Source organism: Entelurus aequoreus, linkage group LG04 (assembly GCF_033978785.1).
Source record: "Entelurus aequoreus isolate RoL-2023_Sb linkage group LG04, RoL_Eaeq_v1.1, whole genome shotgun sequence".
NCBI classification, from domain to species: domain Eukaryota; kingdom Metazoa; phylum Chordata; class Actinopteri; order Syngnathiformes; family Syngnathidae; genus Entelurus; species Entelurus aequoreus.
In genome coordinates, this window is record NC_084734.1 from 75,588,657 (window position 1) to 75,612,257 (window position 23,601).

General features: G+C 38.2%; 1 protein-coding gene across 3 annotated transcripts in view; it reads right to left on the bottom strand.

Moving 5' to 3' along the window:
* The window catches only part of unc5a (unc-5 netrin receptor A), a 533,124-nt gene that overhangs the window by 169,929 nt on the left and 339,594 nt on the right, over positions 1-23,601 (bottom strand). For all 3 annotated transcript variants that reach the window (XM_062045710.1, XM_062045709.1, XM_062045708.1), the window contains exons 3-5: positions 15,300-15,443; positions 8,818-8,921; positions 3,556-3,736 (exon numbers count right to left, since the gene is read on the bottom strand). In XM_062045710.1, coding sequence (XP_061901694.1) covers positions 3,556-3,736; positions 8,818-8,921; positions 15,300-15,443 — 429 coding nt within the window. The remainder of the gene's footprint in view (positions 1-3,555; positions 3,737-8,817; positions 8,922-15,299; positions 15,444-23,601) is intronic.

Below are 23,601 nucleotides of genomic sequence, written 5' to 3' on the forward strand. Positions count from 1 at the left end.
TGTTGTCAAGCATATGAGATGGTATGCAAGTGTTAGCCACTGTGACACTATTATTATTTTTATTTTTTTTATAAATGTCTAATGATAATGTCAATGAGGGATTTCTAATCACTGCTATTTTGAAATTGTTACCAATGTTGATACTGTTGTTGATAATATTCATTTTTGTTTCACTACTTTTGGATTGTTCTGTGTCGTGTTTGTGTCTCCTCTCAATTTCTCTGTTTATTGCTGTTCTGAGTGTTGCTGGGTCGGGTTTGGTTTTGGAATTGGATTGCATTGTTATAATATTGCTTTGTATCATTTTGTTGGATTGATTAATTAAAAAAAAAAAATTAAAAAAAATCGATTTTTGAAAAATGAGAATCGATACTGAATCGTATTCGTGAGAATCGCGATTTGAATTTGAATCGATTTTTTCCCACACCCCTAATATTTGTGTGTGCAAGTATTCATGTATATACTCACAGGACACAACATAAGGTACACTTGCACGATCTAATGAGATGCAACACTTAAGCGGCATTAAAATTTGAGATTAAAACTGTCAGATGTTTTTACAGTAATCCAATGTTTATTGCTGTTAATTAGTTCCCGGCCTGACTGTGGTAGTATACTAGAGCAGTGTTTTTCAACCTTTTTTGAGCCAAGGCATATTTTTTGTGTTGAAAAAATCCGGAGGCACACCACCAGCAGAAATCATTAAAAAACAAAACTCAGTTGACAGTAAAAAGTCGTTGTCGCAATTGTTGGATATGACTTTAAACCATAACTAAGCATGCATCAATATAGCTCTTGTCTCAAAGTAGGTGTACTGTCACGACCTGTCACATCACGCCGTGACTTATTTTGAGTTTTTTGCTGTTTTCCTGTGTGTAGTGTTTTAGTTCTTGTCTTGCGCTCCTATTTTGGTGGCTTTTTCTCTTTTTTTGGTATTTTCCTGTAGCAGTTTCATGTCTTCCCTTAAGTGACATTTTTCAGTTGTTTTTATCTTTCTTTGTGGTAACATTGTTGATTGTCATTTCATGGACGCCATCTTTGCTCCACAGTAGGTCTTTGCTGTCGTCCAGCATTCTGTTTTTGTTTACTTTGTAGCCGGTTCAGTTTTAGTTTCGTTCTGCATAGCCTTACCTAAGCTTCAATGCCTTTTCTTAGGGGCACTCACCTTTTGTTTATTTTTGGTTTAAGCATTAGACACTTTTTTACCTGCACACCACCTCCCGCTGTTTCCGACATCTACAAAGCAATTAGCTACCGGCTGCCACCTACTGATATGGAAGAGTATTACATGGTTAGTCTGCCGATCTCTAGACAGCACCGACACTCAACAACAACACATAATTTGCAGACTATAATTACTGGTGTGCAAAAAATATTTCAACCACAGTGGTTGAAAAACACTGCACTGGACAATTGTTGCAGATCGAATAATTTCATAGCAAGTACAAAAAAACTTGTCTTTGTTTGTCGACCTTTTAAATAGGATTTTGAATATTATGATAGCTCTTTGGACATGAAATAACACCCACATTGTCACCTTTATACCTAATGTTTACTAGCTGAGCCAATCAGTGGCCTAGATTGCTTTGGTCTCATCAAGTGGCCAATACTATGATAGTTGTTGTATTTTTAGTTTATTTAGCCCTTTTTATGCATGAGAATGCTTAATTTAGGCCAAATTACATAGATCTTTAAAGTGTGATGTGGTGAGGGACTACTGTATATAATAATATGTTTGTCACTGTGTTACTGACGATGTGCAGTGTTTTCCATACATTTGTTTATTTGTGGCAGGCTGACACACACAGTTTGTTCGAACCTGGTCTGCCAGAGAATAAGAAGATGTTGCAGGAGGGATCAAAGATGCCAATTTAGCAACTTTGTAGCTATACTTATCGAGTATTCAGACCTTTCTAGATGCAATGGTTATATACTAAATCCCCGTACAGTCCAAGTGAAGAATATAAGTGTAAATCTCCAAGTAAAAGTAAAATACAGGAAGTGTTTATTGCATCATGCAATTAATCAAATACAAACGGGCACAAAAGACACGGTATTCATTGCGGGAGCAGAGATTCAGACATGCAGGGCACCTCCACGAGCATTACCCTCGAGGTGAAAAGGTATGAGAGGAAGCATGCAGAACAACTCCACAAGCATGCAGCCCAGCCTTTGAAAAGCAGTAATCATGATGAACAATATTGCTAAGAAGACAATCTGCCAATGTTTGCTAGCACTTTGCCTTCCTGATATATAAAGTAGGGGTGATCCAAGAAAAAACAATTGGCGGAATGTGGCTTGTTTTTTTTTATTGGCCTGTGGAAGATTGTAGAAATAAAATAAAAAGCAACAAAAATTTAAAAACAGAGCAAAATATAACAAGAAAAAAGATGCATTGTTTATACTAAAAACTAAATATGTTGGGCCATTCATGCAAAAATATACGATGACCTCATTTAAATTGCGGTTCTGTAAGAAACACTGCAGTGGAATAAAGTTATTTAAACTTTACTCTGGAACACGTCATCAAATTAGACAGCTTTACCTCATGTTGTAACCAGATCTAATATTAGTGTTTGGATACAAATGTACAGTTTTAATTAGAGATGTCCGATAATATCGGCCTGCCGATATTATCGGCCGATAAATGCTTTAAAATGTAATATCGGAAATGATCTGTATCGTTTTTTTTTGTTATCTGTATCGTTTTTTTTAAAAATTTATTTCTTATTAAATCAACATAAAAAACACAAGATACACTTACAATTAGTGCACCAACCCAAAAAACCTCCCTCCCCCATTTACACTCATTCACACAAAAGGGTTGTTTCTTTCTGTTATTAATATTCTGGTTCCTACATTATATATCAATATATATCAATACAGTCTGCAAGGGATACAGTCGGTAAGCACACATGATTGTGCGTGCTGCTGGTCCACTAATAGTACTAACCTTTAACAGTTAATTTTACTCATTTTCATTAATTACTAGTTTCTATGTAACTGTTTTTATATTGTTTTACTTTCTTTTTTATTCAAGAAAATGTTTTTAATTTATTTATCTTATTTTAATTTTATTTTATTTTTTTTTCAAAGGACCTTATCTTCACCATACATGGTTGTCCAAATTAGGCATAATAATGTGTTAATTCCACGACTGTATATATCGGTATCGGTTGATATCGGTAATTAAAGAGTTGGACATTATCGGAATATCGGATATCGGCAAAAGGCCGTTATCGGACATCCCTAACCATTATATTATTACATTATGTAAACACACACGCACACACATATATGGTTACTTTGCATGGTCCCCGGCCAAATATTTTTTACCCAATGCGGCCCACCAGTCAAAAAATCATCCCTAGTTTTAATACATTGGAGTGCCCATAAATGTATAATTAGGAAAGTGGCCAGTGTGTCAAATCTATGTAATACTGCAAGTTGTTATTATTCCTATTGAACTGTACTTTACAAACATTTGGAAAATACAAACAACGGGACATTAAACAGATGTATTAGAATTTAAATGTTTAAAAACTCTCCACCTACCGTAGATTAGGACCGTGGCAGAGTTGCTTTTGCGGCGTGCGACAATATTCTTGGCCACACAAGTGTAGTTGCCCGTGTCGGCCAGCCGCGCCTTCTTGATGACGAGATTATGGTCGGCGGTGATGAAAAAATTGGGGTCGGTCTGCGGGTCGATGACGTCCTCGTTCCTCTGCCACTCCACCTGAAAAGGGTTTTTGGATTGGTCAAAAGTGCAACTGATTCCAACAGTCTCACGCACACTCATACACACTGACAGCCACAGAAACTTTTAAATGGGAAAGACGGGAGGTGAATCTACCTTGACACTGTCAAAAAAAAGTAATATATTTATGCACCTGATTGATGGAAGTACTCTGGTTTTGTAACAATGCTGGAAGAACACTGTTCTGTGGGAGAACGCGGTGACATTTTGTTTGTCTTTTAGGACAGGCCAAAACTGATTTCATTGCCATTTTTTGGCGCACTGTGAGATTACCTTCCCCGTTTCCAAGCTCTCACTTGACCTTCTGCCTTCTTCAGGCTGCTGCTGCATTGTTGTTGGCATTATTGCCCCATGTGATGCATATAATTGGGCTCTCTCTTTCGTCTGCGCGCTCCTTATTTTCTCCTGTGGTGACTTGTGCTCAGATGCTCTTTCTTGTCGAGCTGTGGGCTGGCACTTTCCTTCCTATTTCTCCGCAACCTGTCCCTGTGCTGTCCAACTGTGATTGACTAGTTGGCTGCTTGCGGTCCCTGGACTTTGTGAGTGGCTGGCCCAACCCATGCTGTTTGTGTCATTAGTGCTCCTGATGTCTATACAGCCGTATTTCTATAGACAGTAATGGTTCTTTATGCAATAAGTGCGTTTGTGAAAGTTTTAAAAAGCACTCATTATTATATCTAGCTTTTGTTATTGCACTATAGCAGTGGAAAGCTTTAAACAGATGGCTATACTATAAATGCTAAATATTGTGAAGATATAGCCTTAGGACCAATTTGTAGTGTGGTACATAGGCGCCGATCTACATTTCTGCCAGGGAATAAGCGGTAGAAAATGGATGGATGGATGGTATTTGAATGACTCTTACCATAATATGTTACGTTAACATACCAGGCATGTTCTTAGTTGGTTATTTATGCGTCATATAACGTACACTTATTCAGCCTGTTGTTAAGTTAAAGTTAAAGTACCAATCAATGATTGTCACACACACACTAGGTGTGGTAAAATACATTCTCACCTCGGCTGGTGGCACTCCCTCAGGGGGGTGGCATCGCAGTAGCACCTCCTGATTTGACCCATCCCCTTGAGCAGCCCCTGGGAGGTGAGGGGAGCAGTGGGCAGCACCGGTGCCGCGCTCGGGAATCATTTTTGGTGATTTAACCCCCAATACTAGCCCTTGATGCTGAGTGCCAAGCAGGGAGGTAATGGGTCCCATTTTTGTAGTCTTTGGTATGACTCGACCGGGGTTTGAACTCACAACCTACCGACACTCTAACCATTAGGCCACTGAGTAGGTCACTATTCTTTTTTTTTTTTAAATTGCCTTTCAAATGTCTATTCTTGGTGTTGGGTTGTATCAAATAAATTTCCCCAAAAAATGCAACTTATACTCCAGTGCGACTAATATATGTTTTTTTCCTTCTTTATTATGCATTTTCGGCCCGTGCGACTTATACTCCGGAGCGACTTATACTCCGAAAAATACGGTATATGTTTATCACACTTTTTTTTAACCTTCCTTCTCACTTTGGTTTGTCGGTGAACTTGCTCCGCTGTCACTACCCTTGTTGCTGTTGGTGCCATTTTAGTTCAGCCGTTTTCAGTTTTTATAAGTTACCGCCAATGTTGATGTGATCCATTTTAATAGCTACGGCAGTAGCATAGCATATAGCAGTTAGAATCCCCATGACCCACAATGCACTTCTGCCATGACCCGCCCTCGCCGAATTCCTATTGGTTAAAGTGTGAGTGACGATTGCTGCCATTTGCTTCGTCTCTTACGCAAATTAGATAAATAATAATATTTGATATTTTACGGTAATGTGTTAATAATTTCACACATAAATTGCTCCGGAGTATATGTCGCACCCCCAGCCAAACTATGAAAAAAACTGTGATTTATAATCCGAAAAATACGGTAAATGTCTACCGTATTTTCTGGACTATAAAGCGCACTTAAAATCCTATTTTTTTTCTCAAAAATGTGGCAGTGCGCCATATAACCCGGTGCGCCAAATGTAAGGAATAATTCTGATTTTGCTTACCGACCTCGAAGCTATTTTATTTGGTACATGGTGTAATGATAAGTGTGACCAGTAGATGGCAGTCAAACATAAGCAATAGGTGTAGACTGCAATATGACTCAAGTAAACAACAGCAACATTTTAAATGTTCCATTGAAAATATAGAACATTACACAAGGCGCTCAAAAATCTATCAAAATGTTTTAGTACAACTTTGGTAAGCTATGAAGCCGCACTGCTTGATGGATTTTACTGTGCTTCAATATACGAGTATTATTATGGTAAGACATATTATCTGACGTTTTGTTTCGCAATGTTATGCAAAAGCAAATTGTTTTTACCTTCTAATACATGCTGATCTGTATTTGGGATCTGCATAAGTCCTGAAAAATTGCACGCTCCCGCCTTTGTAGTCCGTGCCGACAACGTAGTCGATAAGCTTCTTCTTTTTTCTCTATCTTCTTGTTATGGGACATTCATCCTCCGCTGTTGCCATATTTTAATATAAAGTAGTGTAAAGTTCTTACTTATATCTTCCATGTAAGCGCTAAAACATACCGGTGTAGTGAGTTCACATTATTCACCCAAGGAAATTTATTTATTAGAGAGTTCCGGTCGGACTGTTTTTCACAGGTCACATTTCCGGCGGATGAGGAGATGCTGCTCTGTTACTGATTTAAGTAAAGTCTGAATGTCATTAAAACAGTTAGCTCCATCTTTTGACACTTCTTCCACTCCCGTCTTTGCACGCTACACCGCTACAACAAAGATGACGGGGAGAAGACGCTGCCGAAGGTGAGCCACGTAAATAAGACCGCCCACAAAACGGCGCATCCTGAAGCGACTGTCAGAAGATGATCTGTATAACAAAATCTATGCAACATTTTGACCAAAGAACCATGATTACATGTTATGTAGACCACAAAGAAGTGTTTTCAATTTAGAAAAAAATAATACAAAATATGACTCCTTTAGTGCGCCATATAATCCGGTGAGCCTTATATATGAAAAAAGATCGAAAATAGACATTCATAGGCAGTGCGCCCTATGGTCCGGAAAATACGGTATTTTGAAATCATGTTATCAAGCAAATGGTGAAATGGCCTCTAAATATTTAGGCCACCATTTTGACTAGACAACGCCTGCTCGCCCAAAAATGACAACTAACCAGTGACGTGCGGTGAGGTTCATGGCTGGTGAGGCACTGACTTCATCACAGTCAGATTTACAAACATATGAACCCTAAAGAGTATCTTATTCACCATTTGATGGGCAGCAGTTAACGGGTTGTGTTTAAAAGCTCATACCAGCATTCTTCCCTGCTTGGCACTCAGCATCAAGGGTTGGAATTATTCCCGGGCGCGGCGCCGCTGCTGCCCACTGCTCCCCACTGCTCCCCACTGCTCCCCTCACCTCCCAGGGGGTGATCAAGGGATGGGTCAAATGCAGAGGACACATTTCATTACACCCAGTGTGTGTGATAATCATTGGTACTTTAACTTAACTTTAACTTCACACATACAAACTGTAGCACACAAAAAAGCACATTTAATAAAAAAAAACGTTATTATGGTCTTACCTTTACTTATAAATGAAGTCCATGCGCCGCTGTTGTGCTGGATTAATGCATCCCCGCCGTAGAATGATTGGGTTTAGAACCAGGAAGTGACTGAAGGCTGTGGCTGGGTTTAGAACCAGGAAGTGACTAAAACACAGGGATGTGTGACTAAAGCCCACACTTAAAGTTTCCACGTGCAAGATTGAATCTATTTAAAAAAAGTTATTTAATAAGAAGCCAAAAAGTGCAAAAACAATAATGTTCGTGTTGGAGGAGTTGTGAATGACTGAAATATGAAATCCGTGCTGCAGTCTGCAGGTGTACCTAATGTTGTGGCCTTGCAGTCATTCACAACTCCTCCAACACGAACATTATTGTTTTTGCACTTTTTGGCTTCTTATTAAATAACTTTTTTAAATAGATTCAATCTTGCACGTGGAAACTTTAAGTGTGGGCTTTAGTTGATATAACACTCCCGTCAGGGGGTGCATTCTACGGCGGGGGTGCATTCTCTACCACCAGGAGGCGGGATTACTGCGAGCCTCAGCCAGTGCGTCTTCGCAGCACTTTTATGATTGCTCAGCACAAGAAATACTTACACACATACAGTTGTTGACTAAATACACTGTACATTATATACCTCAGCTAACTAAACTATGGAAATGTATAATATAATTCATATAGCAATACGGTCTCACTGCACAGCAGGCCAGCAGTTAGCCGAGTCATTGCGCAATCCATGGCGAGGCTCAACTGGCTGGTGACTCACCGCAAGTCTCTTCTCAGTATTTGAACGGCAAATGTGAAAATTCAGCGATTTTGAATAAAAATAATCTAAAACTGGTGAAGTTAAATGGAAAATAACTTTATAGTATAATCACTGGATACATATAACAATTTAATTATTTTTTTTTCTTTTTACATTTTTTTTCTTTCTTTCCATGATGGCACGTGAGGCCCCGCCTCACCTGCCTCTAGTGACTGCACGTCACTGCAACTAACTGATACATTGATTGTTTGTTAAAATGTTCTGTATGGAATTTGGACAAGACTGCAAAGACACTGGTCCCCGTATGGTCCCTTCAACCAGGACACACGCAACTTGGAGTGTGTGAGAGATGGCGAGCATGGCGAGATGACAAAGAGATGAAATAAAAGAGAGAGCGAGCGAGTCAAATAGAGCCATTAATTATAGATGGGCCTTTAGAGATGCCAAACGTGAAGCGAAGCCTCCCAGCTTATCCTGGGCGATACGATGAGCGCTGTGATATATGGCATCTTGGAGATGTGGGAGCGATAATAAATCAATAAAAGGGGATAATTAGGGGTGTAATTTATCCATAAAGGCTGTCTGCTTCCCCGGTGAGAGATGCCAGGAAGATGATCCCTGAGCCTCTATTTGCCCTTTGTCCTCCACACGAAGAAAGAGTAAATGGATGCTAGATGGGGCCCTATAAATATATTTCATACATTCTCACCTCGGCTGGTGGCACTCCCTCAGGGGGGTGGCATCGCAGTAGCACCTCCTGATCCAATGCCACTTCTTTAGCCTGGGGCTCCTCTTCAAAGTTCTTCCTCAGGTCTGAGGAGGGAACACAAAGAAACGCAACCAATTAGGGCTATTTGTTACTGCGTGAATGAAATCTCTTAAAAGGCTCGCCACACAGGGGTGGTTGGGTGGCACCGACAACGCTGCTTATTTCCAGGCTGGAGCTTGTCTGCTGCCAGAGGGGGCCGGCATCAAGCAAAAGCAATTGCATTACCGCTCACTTCTCCCAATCCCTCCTACCCCACCTCCCCCATTTCCTGCGCCCGCCTGCAGCTTCCATCTGTAAGAGGGCTTGGAGCAGCCACACGAAAACAAAGCCCTGAGGCACCTGGACAAGAGCGTCTCTGCAAGCTCGGCTGACTGCGTGAGGCTTCACATTTCCTCTCGTTGAATACCTTCACTCTCGCTATATATTTGTCCATAAGTCAGGCTTGCACTGCAAAAACTGAAATCTAAGTAAGATTAAATATCTCAAATAAGGGTGATATTTGCTTATTTTCTGTCTGATAAGATACCTCTTCTCACTAAGCAGATTTTATGTTAGAGTGTTTTACTTGTTTTAAGGGTTTTGGTCCTAAATGATCTCAGTAAGATATTACAGCTTGTTGCTGAGATTTGATGACCTATATTGAGTAAAACATGCTTGAAACTGGAATATCAACTGTTGCAAAGCCGTGTCATCAACACTCACAAGTATAAAACTGCTTTTTCCAAAGTAATAGTTTCTTATTTCAAGCATGAAATAAAAAAATCATGACTTTGACACAATTGTGTCTCATACAGTAATTAAACAGATGACAGTGAAATGGACTTTGCTGTTATATTTTCAATGAAACAATAGAAAACACATACTCCTATAGTAGTACAGTTGGCACAGTACAGTAAACTGACAGTTAATATTTAAACATTTAACATGTGACATTTCAAACAATTTTGAACAGAAATAGTTCATGCACAAATATATATATATATATATATATATATATTATAAATCGATTATAAAAATAGTTGGCGATTAATTTAGTCATCGATTCGTTGGATCTATGCTATGTGCATGCACAGAGGCAATTTTATTTTTATTTTTAAATTTTAAATTTTTTTTTTTATAAACCTTTATTTATAAACTGCAACATGTACAAACAGCTGAGAAACAATAATCAAAATAAGTATGGTGCCAGTATGCTGGTTTTTCCAATAAAATACTGGAAAGGATAGAAATGTAGTTTTTCTCTTTTATCCGATTATTAATCGAAGTAATAATCGGCAGATTAATCAATTGACAAATTAATCGTTAGTTGCAGCCCTAATATATATATATATATATATTAGGGCTGCAACAACTAATCGATTAAATCGATTATAAAAATAGTTGGCGATTAATTTAGTCATCGATGTTATGTTATGTATATTTATAAACTGCAACATTTACAAACAGCTGAGAAACAATAATCAAAATAAGTATGGTGCCAGTATGCTGTTTTTTTCCCAATAAAATACTGGAAAGGATAGAAATGTAGTTTGTCTCTTTTATCCGATTATTAATCGAAGTAATAATCGACAGATTAATCGATGATCAAATTAATCGTTAGTTGCAGCCCTAATATATATATATATATTAGGGCTGCAACAACTAATCGATTAAATGGATTATAAAAATAGTTGGCGATTAATTTAGTCATCGATGTTATGTTATGTATATTTATAAACTGCAACATTTACAAACAGCTGAGAAACAATAATCAAAATAAGTATGGTGCCAGTATGCTGTTTTTTTTTTCAATAAAATACTGGAAAGGATAGAAATGTAGTTTGTCTCTTTTATCCGATTATTAATCGAAGTAATAATCGACAGATTAATTGATGATCAAATTAATCGTTAGTTGCAGCCCTAATATATATATATATTAGGGCTGCAACAACTAATCGATTAAATCGATTATAAAAATAGTTGGCGATTAATTTAGTCATCGATGTTATGTATATTTATAAACTGCAACATTTACAAACAGCTGAGAAACAATAATCAAAATAAGTATGGTGCCAGTATGCTGTTTTTTTTTCAATAAAATTACTGGAAAGGATAGAAATGTAGTTTGTCTCTTTTATCCGATTATTAATCGAAGTAGTAATCGACAGATTACTCGATGATCAAATTAATCGTTAGTTGCAGCCCTAATATATATATATATATTAGGGCTGCAACAACTAATCGATTAAATCGATTATTAAAAATAGTTGGCGATTAATTTAGTCATCGATGTTATGTTATGTATATTTATAAACTGCAACATTTACAAACAGCTGAGAAACAATAATCAAAATAAGTATGGTGCCAGTATGCTGGTTTTTTTTCAATAAAATACTGGAAAGGATAGAAATGTAGTTTGTCTCTTTTATCCGATTATTAATCGATTAATCAAAGTAATAATCGACAGATTAATCAATTATCAAATTTGTTGTTAGTTGCAGCCCTAATATATATATATATATATATATATATATATTATATATATATATATATATATATATATATATATTCCTTGCGCACTAATGACTGAAATAGGCATGCACTTGGCGCGATGATGTCATGTTATCGATGGGAAAATGCATTTTTAGACAATATGATTTGCCTGAGCGGCTAGGAGACCTCGAGAGTAACAAGCGGTTGCCTTGTTGCCTTTCCATTAAGAAAAATAAACTCGTTTTTAGTATAAGTTTGCTGGTTTCAAGAAATGTAATGCCGAGCGCATATCATTATGTCAAGATAATGGCACTAGCATTTACTTCATTTAAGAACATTTTTCAACATATTGAGAAAAAAGGTCTCATATTTGTTTTTTCTATCAAGAAAAGTGCACTTGTTATTAGTGAGAATATACCTATTTTAAGGTATTTTGGGGTTCATTGAAGTTAGCTAATTTTACTTGTTTTAGAAAGTCTTGACAAGCCAAATTTTCTTGTTCTATTGGCAGATAATTTTGCTTAGTTCAAGTAAAATACCCCTCATTTTTGTAAATTTTTTTTCTTGTTTTTGAACACTGACTTTTAGCAGTGTGTGAGTTACACACGCCAAGCTGGCATCGCCGGATCATCTCAGGTGGAAATAAGCGCAAGACTGCCCGCGTCTGATGAGCCACACAGGCCACTGATAGCAAGCAGGTTGGCACTAATTTGATGTGTTCGCCCCGGGTTTGCACTCTGAGTGAATCGATGTGTTGCCGTGTCGCAAGGGGGGCATAGGGTGCAGCCGGGAGCTGCCGGTGAATTCCTTTTAACTAATGGGAGAGCACGTTCTCCGAGGAGCATTAAGACGGAGTGTTTTTGCAAATGAAATGGAGCCGATACAGTAGATGTGAGATCATCTGAGTCGAATGAACGCGCCGGTTCCTCGTCCTCATAAAAGGCATGTTTCCTGCAGAGGTCTGGTTGGTTGGGGACAGAAGTGCTGTCTGGCATATTTATGCTGGAATTAATAGGCAGAATGCTTTAAAATACTCAAATGGAAAAAAGGGCTTCCTCAAATAAAGCTTTTGAGGCTGCACCAAGGGACGCGCTTGTGTTCCCCAGACAGATTTATGCTCGCTACATTGCAATAAATTTCAGATCTGTTTTACGCCAATGACTTTCATCTGGATCATCGTTCATATAGTCTATATAGTGGGAAAAAAATATCCTCATGAATACCTAAATTTAGTGTGTCAATTTTTTTTTTAAAGCATGTCTCATTGTAGAAGAGGATTTGGTGATGAAAGCCATTAAAGGATAACGGTCAATAACAACATAATAACGATGATTATTATGGGCTTATTCGGTGCCAGTTAGACGCACGGCTTGAGTTGAAGGACAATTTTAAAAAGAGTGCATGGGTGTTGATGAGGTGCTGGCGATGTTGTCATCTTGGGGGGGGGGGGGGGGGGGGGGAGTGTGATATATGTAAATATATATGTGTCGCTCATTAACACAAAACACACTTTTCACACAGGCAATGCAATATTTTAGGGAACAAATAATAATACGGTATGCTCCTTAAGGGGGACTTGGATCCAATTGGCAACGACATACCCACAAACTTTAGTTACCGTATTTTTCGGAGTATAAGTCGCACCGGCCGAAAATGCATAATAAAGAAGGAAAAAAACATATATAAGTCGCACTGGAGTATAAGTCGCATTTTTTGGGGAGATTTATTTGATAAAACCCAACACCAAGAATAGACATTTGAAAGGCAGTTTAAAATAAATAAAGATTAGTGAACAACAGGCTGAATAAGTGTACGTTATATGACGCATAAATAACCAACTGAGAACGTGCCTGGTATGTTAACGTAACATATTATGGTAAGAGTCATTCAAATAACTATAACATATAGAACATGCTATACGTTTACCAAACAATCTGTCACTCCGAATCGCTAAATCCCATGAAATCGTATACGTCTAGTCTCTTACGTGATAAATAATATTATTTGATATTTTACAGTAATGTGTTAATAATTTCACACATAAGTCGCTACTGAGTATACGTCGCACCCCCGGCCAAACTATGAAAAAAACTGCGACTTATAGTCCGAAAAATACGGTACACACTGGCCTTCTTCATTTTATACCGTAGTCACAATAAACCCGGGAGCTATGTATTCTTCATCGTATTTCCTGGTCTTTATATTCCTGTTCCTGTACACTTCTTCTACTGAGTTGAACAGGCAGCCTTGTTAAGTAATTTAAGCACTGCTGCCACCTAGCGGGAGGGTTGTGTATCATTCAAGTGTGAAATGAAATGAATTATATTTATATAGCGCTTTTCTCTAGTGACTCAAAGTGCTTTTACATAGTGAAACCCAATAACTAAGTAACATTTAAACCAGTGTGGGTGGCACTGGGAGCAGGTGGGTAAAGTGTCTTGCCCAAGGACACAACGGCAGTGACTAGGATGGCGGAAGCGGGGATCGAACCTGGAACCCTCAAGTTGCTGGCACGGCCACTCTACCAACCAAGCTATACCGCCCCAAGTGTGAATAAAGACATTATTAATCTCACGCCCCCGACACCTCACCCAGTAATGAGTTTTCAAAAGGAGATCTGATGTCATTCTGGAGCCTTCTACACACCCGTTCTATACCATTTACTCTTCCAGGCTACAGCTGAGCTGGAGCCTATCCCAGCTGACTTTAGTGTTGATTTAGCTATATTGTGCCGGTGGCTGTAGTGCTGTGTGGCATATTACACACTGTGTTCCTGAGCAGTGGCTCCGGTTGTATCAAACAAGGGCAGTTTACCTTAAAGATTAAATGGATCACTATTTATTGTGTAAATGCTTTGGAGCATTCACACAATAAATAGTATGGTTTTATTTTAATATGATTTTTCTACACCAAAATTAATGTATTTATTCTTATTATTTAACTTCAACTTATTATTCTTCTTCTCCAGATTTTGGCGCGCTCTACCTTCCACATTTTTCACCTGATTCAAACCGTTTCAACTTCAAACTGTTCAGCGTATTCGGGAATTGCAGGCTTTCCCTTGACAAATTCCAAAAATTCCCAGATTTCCCAGAATTCCAGGTTTTCCGGGGCATTTTTCCCCATTCAAAATGAATTGGCCATTTTTCAAACTTCCACCATTTCCACATTTTTCAACCTATTCAAACCATTCCACCATTCTGGAAATTCAAACATCCTTTTTTCCAAGTTAAAAAAAATTCCAGGATTTTCCAGAATTCCTGCTTTTCCAAAACCCTATTTCCGCCCTTTTTTCTGGCGACTACTCCTCCCACATTTTTCAACCGTTCCCACGTCCAAACATTCCTTTTAATCAGGACAAAAAACAAAGTTGTTTTTTGACCTGGAAAAATTCCCAGTTTTCCCGAAACTCCAGGAATTCCGTAATGTTACTACTTCAACATTTCTTGACCGATTTGAAAAATTCCAACACCAACTATTTCAACTCATTCAGGCCATTCACGTTTTTTACCATTTTCAAAAAAATTCCTGCTTTTCCTGAAATTCCCAAATTGTTTGGAAATTCCCATTGAAATCAATGGGCCATTTTTCAAAGTTCCCCAATTTTCACATTTTTCATCTGATTTAAACTGTTCCAACTTCAAAATATTCTGCCTGTTTGGGAATTGTGTGCTGTACTTCAACAATTAAAAAAAAATTCCAGGATTTCAGTTTAACTTCAGCATAGGAGCAATCACATGCAATTCATTCAGGAATTGCGTCTTCTAGTTGTGAACATTCTTTTCTTATTTTATTATTAGAAATAATGGATTGCGCAGCACATTTGATGCGTGTTCCCCTTTCTCATGCTCTGCATATTTCATTCAATTTTTTGCAACCTTTACAGTGACTTTTCTCAGGTGAAATATTGCATGCAAAATAACATGGTAATTCATTCCAAGGGCACTCACAAGCAATCCTGATGTACGCTTTTTGGCTTTTCTGGGTTCCGGTGGTGCTCCAAGCGACACATTGACACCAGTACTCATCGAGGCCGAAGACTTTCTCGACCTGCTGTCTGGTGATTTCTATTGTCACCTGCATGACTGGCAAAGCTGCAAATAAAAAGGAAAAATAGAGGTGAGAAGGGGCTAGTTTATTGAATTTTCTCAACAAATGAGTCAAAACTTTTTGTTACACAAATCCAGCCATGAAAATGTGGAAATTAGTGCAGATTAAACAAGCAGGGAACTATAATCGTATACAAACAGAGTGCTTGTTAACTGAGGAAAATGAAAAGAGCGCCCACAGCTATCATTGGTGCCATTTGGAAGGTAGAAAAAAACTGCAACAGTTGGGATGAAATGCAGAAATGCACACAACAAATAAACTACCCAGCCTATCCACCATAGTTAAATCCACATAATTAAATCTCTGTAATGCAGTACAAAAATAAAGTTAATGCTTAAAGACAAGCCTTCAGGAAGACAAACCAGATTGGAAAAAAAAATCATCTGTGCTAAACAGTTCAAACTATTTCAATTGTCGTCAGGAGTGCTGCCTATTTTTGTTGTATTTTCCTTTGACCTTTTATTCACGCTCTAATCCAGAGCTCATTTGCGTTGTCTTGAGTCGTACTATGTACAGTCGTGGTCAGAAGTTTACATACACTTGTAAAGAACATAATGTCATGGCTGTCTTGAGTTTCCAATCATTTCTACAACTCTTATTTTTTTGTGATAGAGTGATTGGAGCACATACTTGTTGGTCACAAAAAACATTCATGAAGTTTGGTTCTTTTATGAATTTATTATGGGTCTACTGAAAATGTGACCAAATCTGCTGGGTCAAAAGTATACATACAGCAATGTTAATATTTGGTTACATGTCCCTTGGCAAGTTTCACTGCAATAAGGCGCTTTTGGTAGCCATCCACAAGCTTCTGGCAAGCTTCTGGTTGATTTTTTGACCACTCCTCTTGACAAAATTGATGCAGTTCAGCTAAATTTGTTGGTTTTCTGACATGGACTTGTTTCTTCGGCATTGTCCACACGTTTAAGTCAGGACTTTGGGAAGGCCATTCTAAAACCTTCATTCTAGCCTGATTTAGCCATTCCTTTACCACTTTTGACGTGTGTTTGGGGTCATTGTCCTGTCGGAACACCCAACTGCGCCAAAGACCCAACCTCCGGGCTGATGATTTTAGGTTGTCCTGAAGAATTCGGAGGCAATCCTCCTTTTTCATTGTCCCATTTACTCTCTGTAAAGCACCAGTTTCATTGGCAGCAAAACAGGCCCTGAGCATAATACTACTACCACCACCATGCTTGACGGTAGGCATGGTGTTCCTGGGATTAAGGGCCTCACCTTTTCTACTCCAAACATATTGCTGGGTATTGTGGCTCAATTTGTGTTTCATCTGACATCACATGGACAAAGATAAGACCTTCTGGAAGAAAGTTATAATCTTTGCTTTATGGGGTCTTTTCCAGAGAGGTGTTCAACCTTTCATATGAACACCAACAAATTTAGGGAGCCACAGAGGACATCAGACATCCGCCAGACTAGCAATGCCGCATGTACGCCGCCTGTATATTTAAGTTTCAATGGAGTGTCACTCTTCAATTCCATTTGCGTAAAAGCACTTCGTGACACTCCTGCATTGCGCACACACAATAGATCTGTCTGCAGTGATCCGCTTCCAGCTCCAGACACAAGTTGGTGGAAGCTGGCCTAAGAGGTACCTATCAGGCCATCAAACCTATACAGCAATTATGACAAGCAGGGGTCTCCAACCTTTTATGCACCATGGACCGGTTTAAAGTAGGCATTATTTTCAGGGACCGGCTTTCCACTTGTGCCAGATAAATACAGCAAAAATAAGTGCATGAAAAATACACAACTCACTATAATGCTGAATTAATGGGAGCCCTAGGCTTGTTCCTTTACAATGAGATCCCCAGCAGTTTGATGGTAACCTCTTTATATGTTCATAAATGTGCATTGTATCATGTCACAAAGTTATAACAAATATAACAAATGGCAACTTTCTATGAGGAGTTTTATTGTTTATTGTTTTTACCGTTTCCATATAAGTTGAGAAATTGTGTTAGGTGTAAATATAAACGGAATACAATGATTTGCAAATCCTTTTCAACCCATATTCAATTGAATGCACTACAAAGACAAGATATTTGATGTTCAAACTCATAAACTTTATTTTTTTTTGCAAATAATAATTAACTTAGAATTTTATGTCTGCAACACATGCCAAAGTAGTTGGGAAAGGGCATGTTCACCACTGTGTTACATGGCCTTTCCTTTTAACAACACTCAGTAAACGTTTGGGAACTGAGGAGACACATTTTTTAAGCTTCTCAGGTGGAATTCTTTCCCATTCTTGCTTGATGTACAGCTTAAGTTGTTCAACAGTCCGGGGGTCTCCGTTGTGGTATTTTAGGCTTCATAATGCGCCACACATTTTCAATGGGAGACAGGTCTGGACTACAGGCAGGCCAGTCTAGTACCCGCACTCTTTTACTATGAAGCCACGTTGATGTAACACGGGGCTTGGCATTGTCTTGCTGAAATAAGCAGGGGCGTCCATGGTAACGTTGCTTGGATGGCAGCATATGTTGCTCCAAAACCTGTATGTACCTTTCAGCATTAATGGCGCCTTCACAGATGTGTAAGTTACCCATGTCTTGGGCACTAATACACCCCCATACCATCACAGATGCTGGCTTTTCAACTTTGCGCCTATAACAATCCGGATGGTTCTTTTCTTCTTTGGTCCGGAGGACACGACGTCCACAGTTTCCAAAAACAATTTGAAATGTAGACTCGTCAGACCACAGAACACTTTTCCACTTTGTATCAGTCCATCTTAGATGAGCTCAGGCCCAGCGAAGCCGACGGAGTTTCTGGGTGTTGTTGTTAAACGGTTTTCGCCTTGCATAGGAGAGTTTTAACTTGCATTTACTGATGTAGCAACCAACTGTAGTTACTGACAGTGGGTTTCTGAAGTGTTCCTGAGCCAATGTGGTGATATCCTTTACACACTGATGTCGCTTGTTGATGCAGTACAGCCTGAGGGATCGAAGGTCACGGGCTTAGCTGCTTACGTGCAGTGATTTCTCCAGATTCTCTGAACCCTTTGATGATATTACGGACCGTAGATGGTGAAATCCCTAAATTCCTTGCAATAGCTGGTTGAGAAAGGTTTTTCTTAAACTGTTCAACAATTTGCTCATGCATTTGTTGACAAAGTGGTGACCCTCGCCCCATCCTTGTTTGTAAATGACTGAGCATTTCATGGAATCTACTTTTATACCCAATCATGGCACCCACCTGTTCCCAATTTGCCTGTTCACCTGTGGGATGTTCCAAATAAGTGTTTGATGAACATTCCTCAACTTTATCAGTATTTATTGCCACCTTTCCCAATTTCTTTGTCACGTGTTGCTGGCATGAAATTCTAAAGTTAATGATTATTTGCAAAAAAAAAATGTTTATCAGTTTGAACATCAAATATGTTGTCTTTGTAGCATATTCAACTGAATATGGGTTGAGAATGATTTGCAAATCATTGTATTCCGTTTATATTTACATCTAACACAATTTCCCAACTCATATGGAAACGGGGTTTGTATAAACAAGCTTATTGGTGTGTCTAGTGCAGAGGTCGGCAACCCAACATGTTGAAAGAGCCGTATTAGACCAAAAATATAAATAAAAAAATCTGTCTAGAGCGGCAAAAAGTTAAAAGCCTTATGTAAGTGTTATAATGAAGGCAACACATTAAGTAAGTGTCTCAGAAATTCTGGAAATTACTGGCTTAAAACTGCCAAAGGTATAGATGTATGTGCCCAAGTTAAAGTAAAGGACAGACTGTCTTCTTCTAATGGATTTATTACAGTCTTTTCAAGCTGGGTAACATTTGCTGTGGTCTGGAACAACATGGCACACAATCAGAAATGCAGCCAATATTACATACAGATAATGTGTCATGAGACAGGCAAATATAAATTAAATACATAGAGGACATAAATTAAGGAAATTAAATTAACTCAAATATACCTACAAACAAGGCATAATGATGCAATATGTACACACAGCCAGCCTAAATAGCATGTTAGCATGGATTATTAGCACTCCACACAAGTCAATAACATCAACAAAGCTCACATTTGTGCATTCACGCACAGCATAAAATGTTTGGTGGACAAAATGAGACAAAATACGAGTGGCCTAAAACACATCTTTCTGTGGCAGCGACGGAGAAAGTTGTAGACGTAAACCAACTACGGTGAGTTCAAGGACCGCCAAAATTAGTAGGACAAAATGTCGCTGGCCAAATACTGTCATCAGTGAAGCATAAACACAAACATATTAAACAGTGGGCTTTCTAACAATTAGGAAGGTTTTGTCCTTCTACAGAAACATTATCAAAACAAATATATTTTCCCCCCATGTTTTTCCATTTTTGAAAAAGCTCCAGGGAGCCACTAGGGCGGTGCTAAAGAGCCGTTCGAGAGCGGCGGGTTGCTGACCCCCGGTCTAGTGGGACAGGCGAAAGTTAAGTCGGAGAAAATGCAGTCGTTTATAAATTATTTAATGTTTCTCAGTACTTGCACAGGCTGCAGATATTACGGAAATTGTTGTTTTCTGCAAACAAATCAATGTTCTACATTGCCCTCGTATGACAATCTGTATCTGTGGCGACAAGAGGATGGACGATACTGATTAGTAGCCGCAGACAAACACACACACAGATAGGTGGGCTTGAGGAGCTTACATGACACATTTGCAGAAAATCCAGCTTGAGGCAATGCGTGCTCCCAAATTCTATCAACTTGTTCCATGTACGTGCTTTACTCACAACAAAAGGTATAGAAAAAAAATAAAACACACAAATATTGAGTGCAAGGCAAGTACTATTCTTGCTTTTTCTTCCTTTTGTCTAGGTCTGTACGCAGTAGTGCAAGGAAAGTGTCTGACTCAGCCGGTGAGAGAGAGCCCCTAAAAGTTTGAACAAATACCTAAAGTAAGAAAATAGGCACCGCTGGGAATTGACAAATGGAGCAGAAGAAACCTTCCTCCCCTTAAATCAGCACTGTGCCAACATTGGGGCTTTGCCGCTTAAAATGTCAAATGAAACGAAAGACAAACACATCTACTGGTATATTATATAACAGTGCCCTCGTCTTTAAGTGCAACCCCAAGAATGCTGCTTGTTCTTACAGTTGAAAGAGCCACAAAATACTGTAGGACAGGACAATTTGTTGCACCCTTATAGGACATAAAAATAATCTATTCAAGAACCAACTCACTATCATCAAACCTTTTTAACTGTACAGGCAATGTTTAAGTAACATCCTAAATTGTAATTAAAGTGGGAATTAAGTTAATTACTGTTGATATTACGCAGTAAAACAAAACTCTAGGACATAGTTAAATAGTAACACAATAAAACCCTACCTATTCATTCATCCATCCATCTATCTTGTATTAAAGGAATGACTGTGTTTTTACTAGTTTTAATGCGATCTGGCTGCTTCACGTAACTTCCAGGTGGTGCTGTGTGATACTAATATATATATATATATATATATATATATATATATATATATATATATATATATATATATATATATATATATATATATATATATATATATATATATATACACACATACATATATACATACATACACATATATACATATATATATATACAATACAGGCCAAAGGTTTGGACACACCTCCTCATTCAATGCGTTTTCTTTATTTTCATGACTATTTACATTGTAGATTGTCACTAAAGGCATCGAAACTATGAATGAACACAATGTGGAGTTATGTACTTAACAAAAAAAGGTGAAATAACTGAAAACGTTTTATATTCTAGTTTCTTCAAAATAGCCACCCTTTGCGCTGATTACTGCTTTGCACACTCTTGGCATTCTCTGGATGAGCTTCAAGAGGTAGTCACCTGAAATGGTTTTCACTTCACAGGTGTGCCTTATCAGGGTTGATTAGTGGAATTTCTTGCTTTATCAATGGGGTTGGGCCCATCAGTTGTGTTGTGAATGAGAAGCTGTGTCCAAACTTTTGTATATATATACAAACCCCGTTTCCATATGAGTTGGGAAATTGTGTTAGATGTAAATATAAACGGAATACAATGATTTGCAAATCATTTTCAACCCATATTCAATTGAATGCACTACAAAGACAAGATTTTTGATGTTCAAACTCATAAACTTTATTTTTTTTTTGCAAATAATAATTAACTTAGAATTTCATGTCTGCAACACATGCCAAAGTAGTTGGGAAAGGGCATGTTCACCACTGTGTTACATGGCCTTTCCTTTTAACAACACTCAGTAAACGTTTGGGAACTGAGGAGACACATTTTTTAAGCTTCTCAGGTGGAATTCTTTCCCATTCTTGCTTGATGTACAGCTTAAGTTGTTCAACAGTCCGGGGGTCTCCGTTGTGGTATTTTAGGCTTCATAATGCGCCACACATTTTCAATGGGAGACAGGTCTGCACTACAGGCAGGCCAGTCAAGTACCCGCACTCTTTTACTATGAAGCCACGTTGATGTAACACGTGGCTTGGCTTTGTCTTGCTGAAATAAGCAGGGGCGTCCATGGTAACGTTGCTTGGATGGCAACATATGTTGCTCCAAAACCTGTATGTACATTTCAGCATTAATGGCTCCTTCACAGATGTGTAAGTTACCCATGTCTTGGGCACTAATACACCCCCATACCATCACAGATGCTGGCTTTTCAACTTTGCGCCTATAACAATCCGGATGGTTCTTTTCCTCTTTGGTCCGGAGGACACGACGTCCACGGTTTCCACAAACAATTTGAAATGTGGACTCGTCAGACCACAGAACACTTTTCCACTTTGTATCAGTCCATCTTAGATGAGCTCAGGCCCAGCGAAGCCGATGGCGTTTCTGGGTGTTGTTGATAAACGGTTTTCGCCTTGCATAGGAGAGTTTTAACTTGCACTTACAGATGTAGCGACCAACTGTAGTTACTGACAGTGCGTTTCTGAAGTGTTCCTGAGCCCAAGTGGTGATATCCTTTACACACTGATGTCGCTTGTTGATGCAGTACAGCCTGAGGGATCGAAGGTCACGGGCTTAGCTGCTTATGTGCAGTGATTTCTCCAGATTCTCTGAACCCTTTGATGATATTACGGACCTTAGATGGTGAAATCCCTAAATTCCTTGCAGTAGCTGGTTGAGAAAGGTTTTTCTTAAACTGTTCAACAATTTGCTCACGCATTTGTTGACAAAGTGGTGACCCTCGCCCCATCCTTGTTTGTGAATGACTGAGCATTTCATGGAATCTACTTTTCTATCCAATCATGGCACCCACCTGTTCCCAATTTGCCTGTTCACCTGTGGGATGTTCCAAATAAGTGTTTGATGAGCATTCCTCAACTTTATCAGTATTTATTGCCACCTTTCCCAACTTCTTTGTCACATGTTGCTGGCATCAAATTCTAAAGTTAATGATTATTTTCAAAATTTTTTTTTTTTATCAGTTTGAACATCAAATATGTTGTCTTTGTAGCATATTCAACTGAATATGGGTTGAAAATGATTTGCAAATCATTGTATTCCGTTTATAATTACATCTAACACAAATTCACAACTCATATGGAAACGGGGGTTGTATATATATATATATATATATATATATATATATGTGTATATATATATATAAATACTTGATATATATATATATATATATATATATAATATATATATATATATATATATATATATATATATATATATATATATACATACATATATATATATATATATATATATATATATATATATATATATATATATATATATATATATATGTATATATATATATATATATATATATATATCTTAGTACGACGTAAAAACTCTCTATTGTTTATTACATTTTAACGACTGGGCCGTGGCTAATGTAACTGCAACAACCGTGCTATTTGCAGGATAATTTTTTCGTCACCTGAAATAACTTTACGCCGACAGTCGGCAAGAAAATGGATGTCAACATTGCATACATAAAAAGCCCAATGGAAGCTAAACAAACAAAACCCGGCAAGGAATTGTTGCCAAAAAGAGGCAGTCCTTTTTAGGATTAAATAAGTCAGACAACAATGAAAAACAGCAAAACATGCCAACAACAAGTTGTTACAGCGACTTGAAAACATGTAATCTTTTCTATCACTTGAGGACACAAC